General features: G+C 48.6%; 1 protein-coding gene across 1 annotated transcript in view; it reads left to right on the forward strand.

Moving 5' to 3' along the window:
- The first annotated feature begins 4,229 nt into the window (after window positions 1-4,229).
- Window positions 4,230-14,779, forward strand: part of LOC119966670 (fucolectin-like) — a 22,500-nt gene continuing 11,950 nt past the window's right edge. The window contains exons 1-2 of the mRNA XM_038798729.1: window positions 4,230-4,393; window positions 7,665-7,732. Coding sequence (XP_038654657.1) covers window positions 7,666-7,732 — 67 coding nt within the window. The 5' untranslated portion in view covers window positions 4,230-4,393; window position 7,665. The remainder of the gene's footprint in view (window positions 4,394-7,664; window positions 7,733-14,779) is intronic.

Raw genomic sequence — 14,779 nt, forward strand, 5'->3', positions numbered from 1 at the left:
AGGGATTTACAAGGAAGCTGCCAGGGATCAGGGGACTGACTTACAGGGAGAGATTGGACAGGCTGGGAAAGGCTAATGAGGAATGATTTCTAGCGATGTATAAGATCATGAGAGGCATGGATAGGGTGAACACACTCAGTCTTTTCCCCAGGGTTGGGGAATGGAGAACTAGACGGTGTAGGTTTAAGTTAAGAGGGGAAAGAATTTTTAAAATAAGATAAATTTAGATTACCCAATTCATTATTTCCAATTAAGGGGCAATTTAGCGTGGCCAATCCACCTACCCTGCACATCTTTGGGTTGTGGGGGTGAATCCACGCAGACACGGGGAGAATGTGCAAACTCCACACGGACAGTGACCCAGAGCCGGGATTGAACCTGGGACCTCGGCACCGTGAGGCAGCAGTGCTAACCACTGCGCCACCGTGCTGCCCAAAGGGGAAAGAATTAATTGGAACCTGAGGAAATTTTTTCACACTGAGTGGTACGTATCTGGAATGAGCTTCACACGGCTCCCTCTACACTGTCCCCATCAAACACTCCCAGGACAGGTACAGCACGGGGTTAGATACAGAGTAAAGCTCCCTCTACACTGTCCCCATCAAACACTCCCAGGACAGGTACAGCACGGGGTTAGATACAGAGTAAAGCTCCCTCTACACTGTCCCCATCAAACACTCCCAGGACAGGTACAGCACGGGGTTAGATACAGAGTAAAGCTCCCTCTACACTGTCCCCATCAAACACTCCCAGGACAGGTACAGCACGGGGTTAGATACAGAGTAAAGCTCCCTCTACACTGTCCCCATCAAACACTCCCAGGACAGGTACAGCACGGGGTTAGATACAGAGTAAAGCTCCCTCTACACTGTCCCCATCAAACACTCCCAGGACAGGTACAGCACGGGGTTAGATACAGAGTAAAGCTCCCTCTACACTGTCCCCATCAAACACTCCCAGCACAGGTACAGCACGGGGTTAGATACAGAGTAAAGCTCCCTCTACACTTTTCTCATCAAACACTCCCAGGACAGGTACAGCACGGGGTTAGATACAGAGTAAAGCTCCCTCTACACTGTCCCCATCAAACACTCCCAGGTCAGGTACAGCACGGGGTTCGTTACAGAGTAAAGCTCCCTCTACACTGTCCCCATCAAACACTCCCAGGGACAGGTACAGCACGGGGTTAAATACAGAGTAAAGCTCCCTCTACACTGTCCCCATCAAACACTCCCAGGACAGGTACAGCACGGGGTTAGATACAGAGTAAAGCTCCCTCTACACTGTCCCCATCAAACACTCCCAGGACAGGAACAACACGGGGTTAGATGCAGAGTAAAGCTCCCTCTACACTGTCCCCATCAAACACTCCCAGGACAGGTACAGCACGGGGTTAGATACAGAGTAAAGCTCCCTCTACACTGTCCCCATCAAACACTCCCAGGACAGGTACAGCACGGGGTTAGATACAGAGTAAAGTTCCCTCTACACTGTCCCCATCAAACACTCCCAGGACAGGTACAGCACAGGGTTAGATACAGGGTAAAGTTCCCTCTACACTGTCCCCATCAAACACTCCCAGGACAGGGACAGCACGGGGTTAGATACAGAGTAAAGCTCCCTCTACACTGTCCCTATCAAACACTCCCAGGACAGGTACAGCACGGGGTTAGATACAGAGTAAAGCTCCCTCTAAATTGTCCCCATCAAACACTCCCAGGACAGGTACAGCACAGGGTTAGATACAGAGTAAAGCTCCCTCTACACTGTCCCCATCAAACACTCCCAGGACAGGTACAGCACGGGGTTAGATACAGAGTAAAGCTCCCTCTACACTGTCCCCATCAAACACTCCCAGGACAGGTACAGCAAGGGGCTAGATACAGAGTAAAGCTCCCTCTACACTGTCCCCATCAAACACTCCCAGGACAGGTACAGCACGGGGTTAGATACAGAGTAAACCTCCCTCTACTCTGTCCCCATCAAACACTCCCAGGACAGGTACAGCACGGGGTTAGATACAGAGTAAAGCTCCATCTACACTGTCCCCATCAAACACTCCCAGGACAGGTACAGCACGGGGTTAGATACAGAGTAAAGCTCCCTCTACACTGTCCCCATCAAACACTCCCAGGACAGGTACAGCACGGGGTTAGATACAGAGTAAAGCTCCCTCTACACTGTCCCCATCAAACACTCCCAGGACAGGTACAGCACGGGGTTAGATACAGAGTAAAGTTCCCTCTACACTGTCCCCATCAAACACTCCCAGGACAGGTACAGCACAGGGTTAGATACAGGGTAAAGTTCCCTCTACTCTGTCCCCATCAAACACTCCCAGGACAGGTACAGCACGGGGTTAGATACAGAGTAAAGCTCTCTCTACACTGTCCCCATCAAACACTCCCAGGACAGGTACAGCACGGGGTTAGATACAGAGTAAAGCTCCCTCTACACTGTCCCCATCAAACACTCCCAGGACAGGTACAGCACAGGGTTAGATACAGGGTAAAGTTCCCTCTACTCTGTCCCCATCAAACACTCCCAGGACAGGTACAGCACGGGGTTAGATACAGAGTAAAGCTCTCTCTACACTGTCCCCATCAAACACTCCCAGGACAGGTACAGCACGGGGTTAGATACAGAGTAAAGCTCCCTCTACACTGTCCCCATCAAACACTCCCAGGGCATGTACAGCACGGGGTTAGATACAGAGTAAAGTTCCCTCTACACTGTCCCCATCAAACACTCCCAGGACAGGGACAGCACGGGGTTAGATACAGAGTAAAGCTCCCTCTACACTGTCCCTATCAAACACTCCCAGGACAGGTACAGCACGGGGTTAGATACAGAGTAAAGCTCCCTCTAAACTGTCCCCATCAAACACTCCCAGGACAGGTACAGCACAGGGTTAGATACAGAGTAAAGCTCCCTCTACACTGTCCCCATCAAACACTCCCAGGACAGGTACAGCACGGGGTTAGATACAGAGTAAAGCTCCCTCTACACTGTCCCCATCAAACACTCCCAGGACAGGTACAGCAAGGGGCTAGATACAGAGTAAAGCTCCCTCTACACTGTCCCCATCAAACACTCCCAGGACAGGTACAGCACGGGGTTAGATACAGAGTAAACCTCCCTCTACTCTGTCCCCATCAAACACTCCCAGGACAGGTACAGCACGGGGTTAGATACAGAGTAAAGCTCCATCTACACTGTCCCCATCAAACACTCCCAGGACAGGTACAGCACGGGGTTAGATACAGAGTAAAGTTCCCTCTACACTGTCCCCATCAAACACTCCCAGGACAGGTACAGCACGGGGTTAGATACAGAGTAAAGCTCCCTCTACACTGTCCCCATCAAACACTCCCAGCACAGGTACAGCACGGGGTTAGATACAGAGTAAAGCTCCCTCTACACTGTCCCCATCAAACACTCCCAGGACAGGTACAGCACGGAGTTAGATACAGAGTAAACCTCCCTCTACACTGTCCCCATCAAACACTCCCAGGACAGGTACAGCATGGGGTTAGATACAGAGTAAAGCTCCCTCTACACTGACCCCATCAAACACTCCCAGGACAGGTACAGCATGGGGTTAGATACAGAGTAAAGCTCCCTCTACACTGTCCCCATCAAACACTCCCAGGACAGGTACAGCACGGGGTTAGATACAGAGTAAAGTTCCCTCTACACTGTCCCCATCAAACACTCCCAGGACAGGTATAGCACGGGGTTAGATACAGAGTAAAGCTCCCTCTACACTGTCCCCATCAAACACTCCCAGGACAGGTACAGCACGGGGTTAGATACAGAGTAAAGCTCCCTCTACACTGTCCCCATCAAACACTCCCAGGACAGGTACAGCACGGGGTTAGATACAGAGTACAGCTCCCTCTACACTGTCCCCATCAAACACTCCCAGGACAGGTACAGCACGGGGTTAGATACAGAGTAAAGCTCCCTCTACGCTGTCCCCATCGAACACTCCCAGGACAGGTACAGCCCAGGGTTGGATACAGAGTAAAGCTCCCTCTACACTGTCCCCATCAAACACTCCCAGGACAGAATGATGTCTGCCACGGAGTGAAGGGCTTTACTTGCCTCCCCTCTGTCCTCACAACACTTCTCCTTTCAAACAGAACATTCCCTATTTCCCAATCCCTGTTTAACGGTCCAACACGTTACACATTTCTCCAGTTCTTCTATTTCTGAGGGTATTGCTGAAATGATTATTACCTAAGGTGAACAAACAGCATCAAGCCCTTAGCCAATTGAAACCCAACCTCAGCAGCATGTGACCATTTGGGCACTGACCCATACCCCGTCTGCTCTGATATAAACTGTGATCAAAGCGGGACCTTCAGCAACGGCGAAGACCCTGCACAAGGTGAGCAACTTTTCCTGATCGCTTTTCCTGAAGTCTGAGTGTAGTTTGGGAATTGTGGAGTGGCACCACACTGGGACTATTCCGAACACTCCTGTTCCTCAATGTGCATCGTAAACCAGTCTTTGGATTTATGGTCAACAGGAGGGACACAGGATAGGGACCAGCTCCTCGAATGGGTGCCAGTGAAATGCCTGAGTTTAAAATGGAGGGAGAAAGGAATAATTGGTTATTTGGAATCTAGTTGTAATTGACCACTTGGGGATGAGCGACCATAACATGATCAATTTCTTCACCAAGTTGGAGAGTGACATAGCTGATTCTGAAACTCGGGTCTTGAATCTAAATAAAGGAAACTACGATGAAATGATTGATTGGAAAATGTTACTTAAAGGGATGACAGTGGATAGGCAATGGTAAACATTAAGGAGCGCATGGAGGAACTGCAACAATTGTTAATTCCTCTCTGGCACAAAAGTAGAATGGGAAAGGTGGTCAATCCATGGCTTACACGGGATATTCGAGATAGTATTAGATCCAAGGAAGAAGCGTACAGATTGGCCAAGAAGAGCAACATACCTCAAGATTGGGAGCTGTTTAGAATTCAGCAAAGGATACAGAGGGATTGATTAAGAAGGGGACAATAGAGTCCTGAGTAATCTTGCAGGGAACATAAAAACTGACTGTAAAAGTTTCTATAGGTAGTTGAAGAGAAAAAGATTGGTGAAGACAAATGTAGGTCCCTTACAGTCAGAAACAGGGGAATAGATAATGAGGACAAAGAAATGGCTGAGCAACTAAATACAAACTTTAGTTCTGACTACACAAAGGAAAATACAAATAACGGACCAGAAACATGGTGGGACACAGAGTTTACTGAGAGGAAGGAACCGAGGGAAGTCAGTATCAGTGAAAATGTTATTGGGAGAATTGATGAGATTGAAATTCCATAAAATTCCAGGGCCGGATAATCTGCATCCCAGAATATTTTACCAAGTAGCCCTAGAATGAATGGATGGAAATAGTGGAAGATAGCTAATCCCAGGTAGAGAGAAAGCAGGGAAATAATAATAATAAAAATAATAATTAGGACCAGTCAGCGTGATGTCAGCAGAAAGAAAAAGTTAGAATCCGTTCTAAAAGATAAAATAGTGGAGAACTTGGAAAAAAGTGGCAGATTGGACAGAGTCAGCAGGGATTTATGAAGGGGAAGCCATGCTTGACAAATCTACTGGAGTTCTTTGAGGATGTAACGAGGAGAGTTGATGAGGGGGAGCCAGTCGATGTGATATACTTGGACCTTCAGAAGCCTTAAAATTTAGTGTAATTTGGATAAATGTGAGGTTATCCACTTTGGTAACAAAAACAGGAAGGCAGATTACTGCCTGAATGGTTGTAAATTGGGAGAGGGGAGTGTGCAGCGGGACCTGGGTGTCCTTGTACACCAGTCGCTGAAGGTAAGCATGCAGGTGCAGCAGGCGGTAAAGCAGGCTAATGGTATGTTGGCCTTCATTGCGAGAGGTTGCGAGTATAGAAGCTGGGATGTGTTGCTGCAATTATACAGGGCCTTGGTGAGGCCACACCTGGAGTATTGCGCGCAGTTTTGGTCTCCTTCTCTGAGGAAGGATGTTCTATCTATAGAGGGAGTGCAGCGAAGATTTACCAGACTGATTCCTGGGGGAGCAGCACTGACGTATGAGAAAAGATTGAGTCGGTTAGGATTGTATTCCTGGAGTTTGGAAGAATGAGACGGGGATCTCATAGAAACCTATAAAATTCTAAACGGACTGGACAGGGTAGGTACAGGAAGGATGTTCCCGATGGCAGACCCAGGGGGCACAGCAGAGGATACAGAACAGACCGTTCAGGACAGAGAAGGGGTGACATTTCTTCACCCAATGAGTGGATACCCTGTGGAATTTGCTACAACAAAAGCAGTTGAGTGCAAAACATTGTCTGTTTTCAAGAAGCAGTTACATATAGCCCTTGGGGCGAAGGGGATCAATGATCCCCGTGCAGTCCCTGTCCTGGGAGTGTTTGATGGGGACAGTGTAGAGGGAGCTTTACTCTGTATCTAACCCCGTGCTGTACCTGTCCTGGGAGTGTTTGATGGGGACAGTGTAGAGGGAGCTTTACTCTGTATCTAACCCCATGCTGTACCTGTCCTGAGAGTATTTGATGGGAACAGTGTAGAGAGAGCTTTACTCTGTATCTAACCCCGTGCTGTACCTGTCCTGGGAGTTTTGGGGACAGTGTAGAGGGAGCTTTACTCTGTATCTAACCCCGTGCTGTACCTGTCCTGGGAGTGTTTGATGGGGGCAGTGTAGAGGGAGCTTTACTCTGTATCTAACCCCGTGCTGTACCTGTCCTGGGAGTGTTTGATGGGGACAGTGTAGAGACGCTTTACTCTGTATCTAACCCCGTGCTGTACCTGTCCTGGGAGTGTTTGATGGGGGCAGTGTAGAGGGAGCTTTACTCTGTATCTAACTCCGTGCTGTACCTGTCCTGGGAGTGTTTGATGGGGACAGTGTAGAGGGAGCTTTACTCTGTATCTAACCCCGTGCTGTACCCGTCCTGGGAGTGTTTGATGGGGACAGTGTAGAAGGAGCTTTACTCTGTATCTAACCCCGTGCTGTACCTGTCCTGGGAGTGTTTGATGGGGGCAGTGTAGAGGGAGCTTTACTCTGTATCTAACTCCGTGCTGTACCTGTCCTGGGAGTGTTTGATGGGGACAGTGTAGAGGGAGCTTTACTCTGTATCTAACCCCGTGCTGTACCCGTCCTGGGAGTGTTTGATGGGGACAGTGTAGAAGGAGCTTTACTCTGTATCTAACCCCGTGCTGTACCTGCCCTGGGAGTGTTTGATGGGGACAGTGTAGAGGGAGCTTTACTCTGTATCTAACCCCGTGCTGTACCTGTCCTGGGAGTGTTTGATGGGGACAGTGTAGAGGGAGCTTTACTCTGTACCTAACCCGTGCTGTACCTGTCCCTGGGAGTGTTTGATGGGGGCAGTGTAGAGGGAGCTTTACTCTGTATCTAACCCCGTGCTGTACCTGTCCTGGGAGTGTTGGGGACAATGTAGAGACAGCCAACAGAACTGAACTGTTAGTGAGGGAAAAGTTAACATCTTCCAAACATGGATGTGGAGCGTCAGGTTACCCAATAAATGTGAATGAAACTCGAAATGATATCTGTCAGGGGCACAGAAATTCTCTCTCCAACAGCATGGCAATTTTCAGTGAGTAACATTGTTCTGTGTTGTGTCTGTTTTACAGAATGTCTCCTCACTCCCTGCTGGTGTTTGCCTGTCTCTTTGGCATTGCTAATGCCCATCACTCCACAGGTAAGGAATGAATGTGCATCCGTTACAGCTAATTACAAACATGGATACAGTTACTATGCACGATCTCTGTCTGATATTGATTCACACAGTGTAGCTCTCTCTGGCTGGGCCAAAATTGCCCGTCCTTAATTGCTCTTGACCAGAAGACAGAGGAGCAGAATTAGGCCACTCGACCCATCCAGTCTGCTCCACCATTCAATCATGGCTGATATTTTTCTCATCCCCAGTCTCCTGCCTTCTCCCCATAACCCGATCCCCTTATTGATCAAGAACCTATCTATCTCTGTCTTAAAGACACTCAGTAATTTGGCCTCCACAGCCTTCTGCGGCAAAGAGTTCCACAGATTCACCACCCTCTGGCTGAAGAAATTCCTCCACATCTCTGTTTTAAAGGATTGGCCCTTTAGTCTGAGGTGGTGTCCTCTGGTTCTAGTTTCTCCGACAAGTGGAAACATTCTCTCCACGTCCACTCTATCCAGGCCCCGCAGTATCCTGTAAGTTTTAATAAGATCCCCCCTCATCCTTCTAAACTCCGAGTAATAATAATCGCTTATTGTCACAAGTAGGCTTCAAAGCCCCTAGTCGCCACATTCCGTCGCCTGTTCGGGGAGGCTGGTACAGGAATTGAACCCGCGCTGCTGGCCTTGTTCTGCATCACAAGCCAGCTGTTTCACCCACTGTGCTAGTATAGACCCAGTGTCCTCAACTATTCCTCATACGACAAGTTCTTCATTCCAGGGATCATTCTTGTGAACCTCCTCTGGACCCTTTCCAAGGCCAGTACATCCTTCCTTAGATACGGAGCCCAAAATTGTTTACAATACTCCAAATGGGATCTGACCAGAGCCTTGTACAGCCTCAGAAAACCAGCTGGCTCACGTGGCCATTTCAGACTCAACCACATTGCCGTGGGTCTGGAGTCACGTGTAGGCCAGATCAGGTAAGGACGGCAGATTTCCTTCCCGAAAGATGCTCTGGTTTCCTCCCAAAAGTCCCGAAAGACGTGTAGATAGGTGAATTGGACATTCTGAATTCTTCCTCTGTGTACCCGAACAGGCGACTGGGGGATTTTCACATTAACTTCATTGCAGTGTTAATGTAAGCCTGCTTGTGACAATAATAAAGATTATTATTATTCTTAGTGAACCAGTTGGGTTTTTACAGCAATTGGTAACAATTTCATGGTCATCTTAGACTTTTAGTTCCAGATGTAATACAGATAGGCTGACTAGAGGGAAGGCCATATTGGATTTGGTGCTTGGCAACAAATCAGGCCAGGTGTGGGGATTGTTTAAGGAGCACTTGCTGTGAGTGCTGGATTGCTTTGTCCCACTGGGATGAGGAAGGAATGGTAAGGTGAAGGAGCCTTGGATGGCAAGAGAAGTGGAGCTTCTAGTCAAGAGGAAGATGAAGCTTACGTAAGGTTGAGGAAGCAAGGATCTGACTCGGCTCTAGAGGGTTACAAGGTAGCCAGGAAGGAACTCAAAAATGGACTGAGGAGAGCTAGAAGGGGGAATGAAAAAGCCCTGGCGGGGAGGATTAGGGAAAACCACAAGGCGTTCTACACTTATGTGAGAAATATGAGGATGATCTGAGGGAGAGTAGGGCCGATCAGGGATAGTGGAGGAACTTGTGCCTAGAGTCTGAGGAGATGGGGGAGGCCCTAAATGAATATTTTGCTTCAGTATTCACTAGAGAGAGGGAACATGTTGCTCATGAGAACAGTGTGAACCAGGTTAATAGGCTCGAACAGGTTGATATTAAGAAGGAGGATGTGCTGGAAATTTTGAAAAGCATCAGGATAGATAAGTCCCCTGGGCCTGATGGAATATACCCAAGGTTACTATGGGAAGCGAGGGAGGAGATTGCTGCGCTGTTGGCGATGATCTTTGCGTCCTCACTCTCCACTGGAGTAGTACCGGATGATTGGAGGGAGGCGAATGTTGTTCCCCTATTCAAGAAAGGGAGTAGGGAAATCCCTGGGAATTACAGACCAGTCAGTCTTACGTCTGTGGTGAGCAAAATACTGGAAAGGATTCTGAGAGATAGAATTTATGATTATTTAGAAAAACATAGTTTGATTAAAGATAGTCAGCGTGGCTTTGTGAGGGGCAGATCATGCCTCACAAGCCTCATTGAATTGTTTGAGGATGTGACGAGACACATTGATGAAGGTCGGGCAGTGGATGTGGTGTATATGGATTTCAGTAAGGCATTTGATAAGGTTCCCCATGGTAGGCACATTCAGAAAGTTAGGGGGCATGGGATACAGGGAAATGTGGCTGTCTGGATACAGAATTGGCTGGCCGAAAGAAGTCAGCGAGTGGTAGTGGATGGAAAGTATTCGGCCTGGAGGTCGGTGACCACTTGGATGAGGAAGTGGAAGGGGTGGGTTAGTAAGTTTGCCGATGACACAAAGGTTGGTGGAGTTGTCGATAGTGTTGAGGGCTGTTGCAGGTTACAACAGGACATTGACAGGATGCAGAGCTGGGCTGAGAAGTGGCAGATGGAGTTCAACATTGATAAATGTGAAGTGATTCATTTTGGAAGGTCGAATTTGAATCCTGAATACAGGGTTAAAGGCAGGATTCTTGGCAGTGTGGAGGAACAGAGGGATCTTGGGGTCCACGTACATAGATCCCTCAAAGTTGCTACCCAGGTTGATAGGGTTGTTAAGAAGGCGTATGGTGTGTTGGCTTTCATTAACAGGGGGATTGAGTTTAAGAGCCGCGAGGTTTTGCTGCAGCTTTATAAAACCCTGGTTAGACCACACTTGGAATATTGTGTCCAGTTCTGGTCGCCTCATTATAGGAAGGATGTGGATGCTTTGGAGAGGGTACAGAGGGGATTTACCAGGATGCTGCCTGGACTGGAGGGCATGTCTTATGAAGAAAGGTTGAGGGAGCTAGGGCTTTTCTCACTGGAGCGAAGAAGGAAGAGAGGTGACTTGATAGAGGTGTACAAGGTGATGAGACTTACAACACCAGGTTAAAGTCCAACAGGTTTGTTTCAAACACGAGCTTCGGACCTGAAAGAAGGAGCCGTGCTCCGAAAGCTAGTGTTTGAAACAAACCTGTTGGACTTTAACCTGGTGTTGTCAGACTTCTTACTGTGCTCACCCCAGTCCAACGCCGGCATCTCCACATCAAGGTGATGAGAGGAATGGATAGAGTGGATAGCCAGAGACTATTCCCTAGGGTGGAAATGGCTGTCACGAGGGGACATAATTTTAAGGTGATTGGAGGAAGGTATGGGGGAGATGTCAGAGGGAGGTTCTTTACACAGAGAGTGGTAGGTGTGTGGAATGCACTGCCAGCAGAGGTGGTGGGGTCAGAGTCATTAGGGACATTTAAGCGACTCTTAGACAGGCACATGGACAGCAGTAAATTGAAGGGGTGTAGGTTAGGTTGATCATAGATTTGAATAAATGGTTGGTACAACATTGTGGGCCGAAGGGCCTGTATTGTGCTGTACTGTTCTGTGTCTCTATGTCCTAAGCTCTATCTGTATCTATTGAATTTCAAATTCCGCCATTTGCCATGTGAGAACACAGATCCCCAGAGCGTTACACAGGGTTTCTGGATTACTAATCCAGTGATAATAGCACTTCACCATTACTCCCCTCTCTGTGTCACACTCAGCCAGTCTTTCATTCCCATTTTGATTGTTTATTAGTGCAGACTGGTGCAGGTCAGAACGGGTAAGTGCTCAGAGGCTGGGATCAGGTCGGGACTGAGGTGAGTTACACCTTCTCTGACTGACAGCTACCTGAGTAAAAAACAGTCACAGCTCTGATAGGGAGCATCAGAAAATCACCTCAGCCTGGATATAGTCTGTGGGTCAACATGTCTCTGTGTGCGTGTCTCTGTGTGTGTGTGACTGTGTCTGTGTGTGACTGTGTGTGTCATTGTGTGTGTGACTGTGCGTGTCTCTGTGTGTGTGTGACTGTGTCTGTGTGTGACTGTGTGTGTCACTGTGTGCGTGTCTCTGTGTCTCTGTGCCTGTCTGTGTGTGTGTGTGACTGCGTCTGTGTGTGACTGTGTGTGTGTCTCTGTGTGTGTGACTGTGCGTGTCTCTGTGTGCGTGTCTCTGTGTGTCTGTGTCTCTGTGTCTGTCTGTGTGTGTGTGTGTGACTGTGTGTGTCTCTGTGTGTCTGTGTCTCTGTGTCTGTGTGTGTGTGTGTGTGACTGCGTGTGTGTGACTGTGTGTGTCTCTGTGTGTCTGTGTCTCTGTATGTGTGACTGTGTGTGTGTGTGACTGTGTGTGTCTCTGTGTCTCTGTGTGTGACTGTGTGTGTGTGTGTGTGTGTGACTGTGTGTCTCTGTGTGCGTGTCTCTGCGTCTGTGTGTGTGTCTGTCTGTGTGTGTGTGACTGTGTGTGTCTCTGTGGACGTGTCTCTGCGTCTGTGTGTGTGACTGTGTGTCTGTGTGTGACTGTGTGTGTCTCTGTGTGCGTGTCTCTGTGTCTGTGTGACTGTGTGTGTCTCTGTGTGCGTGTCTCTGTGTCTGTGTCTGTCTGTGTGTGTGTGTGTGTGTAAGGGCAGCACGGTGGCCTAGTGGTTAGCACTGCTGCCTCACGGCGTTGAGGTCCCAGGTTCGATCCTGGCTCTGGGTCACTGTCCGTGTGGAGTTTGCACATTCTCCCCGTGTCTGTGTGGGTTTCGCCCCCACAACCCAAAGATGTGCAGGATAGGTGGATTGGCCACACTAAATTGCCCCTTAATTGGAAAACATTAATTGGGTAATCTAAATTTTAAAAAAAAAATGTGTGTGTGTGTGTGTGACTGTGTGTGTCTCTGTGTGCGTGTCTCTGCGTCTCTGTGTGTGACTGTGTGTGTGTGTGTGTGTGACTGTGTGTGTCTCTGTGTGCGTGTCTCTGCGTCTCTGTGTGTGACTGTGTGTGTGTGTGTGACTGTGTGTGTCTCTGTGTGCGTGTCTCTGCGTCTCTGTGTGTGACTGTGCGTGTCTCTGTGTGCGTGTCTCTGTATCTGTCTGTGTGTGTGTGACTGTGTGTGTCTCTGTGTGCGTGTCTCTGCGTCTCTGTGTGTGACTGTGCGTGTCTCTGTGTGCGTGTCTCTGTATCTGTCTGTGTGTGTGTGTGACTGTGTGTGTGTCTCTGTGTGCGTGTCTCTGTATCTGTCTGTGTGTGTGTGTGACTGTGTGTGTGTCTCTGCCTGCGTGTCTCTTTCTGCATGTTGGCACGTGTATACACATGTGTGAGTGTGCCTGTGTGTTGAATCAGCACTCCACTTGAAACTAAAACATTGTTAAACAAATTAATTCATTATTAAATCATAATGAATGGGTTCTCTAAACCAAAGGCAGGTCAAAAAGAGTAAAACAAAACAAATTAATTTATTACTCTGACTTATATAGTTTAATCTTTTGTAAAAAAGGCTGTATAGGGGGGGGGGGGGGGGGGGGGGGGGGGGGGGGGGGCAGCACGGTAGCACAGAGGTTAGTAGCACAGTTGCTTCACAGCACCAGGAACCCAGGTTCGATTCCCGGCTGGGTCACTGTCTGTGTGGAGTCTGCACGTTCTCCCCCTGTCTGCGTGGGTTTCCTCCGGGTGCCTCCCACAGTCCAAAGATGTGTGGGTTAGGTGATTGGCCATGATCAATGATTAGTGTCCAAAGAAAAAGGTTGGGTGGAGTTACTGGGATAAGGTGGAGGTGTGGGCTTGGGCCGGGTGCTCTTCGGCCCATCGAGTCTGCACCGACCCACTCAATCCCCTCACTTCCACCCTACTCCGTAACCAAATAACCCCTCCTAACCTTTTTGGTCCCTAAGGGCTGATTTTAGTCAATTAAGGCAGTGTCTAAAAGTAGATTGGAACAAGTTACTGGTGGGGAGATATACAGAAGAGCAGTGGGGGTGTTCTGAAGGGAAATGGGGAGGGTCCAGGCCCAATATGTCCCTCTAGGGTAATAGGAAGGAGTAACAAACCCAGAGAACCATGGATGGCCAGAGACATTCAGGATGCGAAGAGAAGGGAAAGAGAGACTTTTAGCAAGTACAAGGGGAGCAAATCAACACAGGCATTAGTGGAGTGCAGAAGGTGCAGGATGTTGATGAAGAAAGCAATTAGGAGAACAAAGAGGGAATATGAGGAAGCTCTGGCTGGTAAAAGTAGGGAAAATCCCAAGATATTCTGTAAATATATCAATGGGAAGATCTTAACCAGGGACAGAGAGGGGCCCATTAAAGACCAAGGGGGGATCTGTGGGTGGGGCCAGAGGACATTGGTCGGGTGTTGAATGAATATTTAATAATAATAATAATTAATATTGTCACAAGTAGGCTGACATTAACATTGCAATGAAGTTACTGTGAAAATCCCCCAGTCGCCACATTCCGGCGCCTGTTCGGGTACACAGAGGGAGAATTCAGAATGTCCAATTTACCTAACAGCATGTCTTTCGGGACTTGTGGGAGGAAACCGGAGCACCCGGAGGAAACCCACGCAGACACGGGAGAACGTGCAGACTCCCAAGTGGCCCAGCCGGGAAATCAACCTGGGTCCCTGGCGCTGCTAAGCAACAGTGCTAACCACTGTGCTACCATTCCGCCAACTTCTGTCTTCACCCAAGAGAATGGGGAGGTGGATATGGAGCTCGGGGAGAGAGAGAACTGTGAGGTTATTGAGCCAGTTGTCAGAGGGAGCGACACATTTTTACAGGTGTTGCAGGTTTAAACGAGGACAAATCTCCAGGTCCAGATGAATTGTGTCCCAGGATGCTGTGGGAGGCGAGGGAGGAGATTGCCGGGGCTCTGACCCAAATTTTTAATTCTTCTCTGGCCACGGGGGAGGTGCCAGAGGCCTGGAGAGCAGCTACTGTAAATAAAATAAATAAACAGCCTTTATTGTCACAAGTAGGCTTACATTAACACTGCAAGGACGTTACTGTGAAAATCCCCTAGTCGCCACATTCCGGCGCCTGTTTGGGTACACGGAGGGAAAATTCAGAATTCTCAGCTGGTACAGGAATTGAACCCGCGCTGCTGGCCTCGTTCTGCATCACAAACCAGCTGTCTAGCCCACTGAGCT

The sequence above is a fragment of the Scyliorhinus canicula genome, chromosome 5 (assembly GCF_902713615.1).
Source record: "Scyliorhinus canicula chromosome 5, sScyCan1.1, whole genome shotgun sequence".
Classification (NCBI taxonomy): Eukaryota; Metazoa; Chordata; class Chondrichthyes; order Carcharhiniformes; family Scyliorhinidae; genus Scyliorhinus; species Scyliorhinus canicula.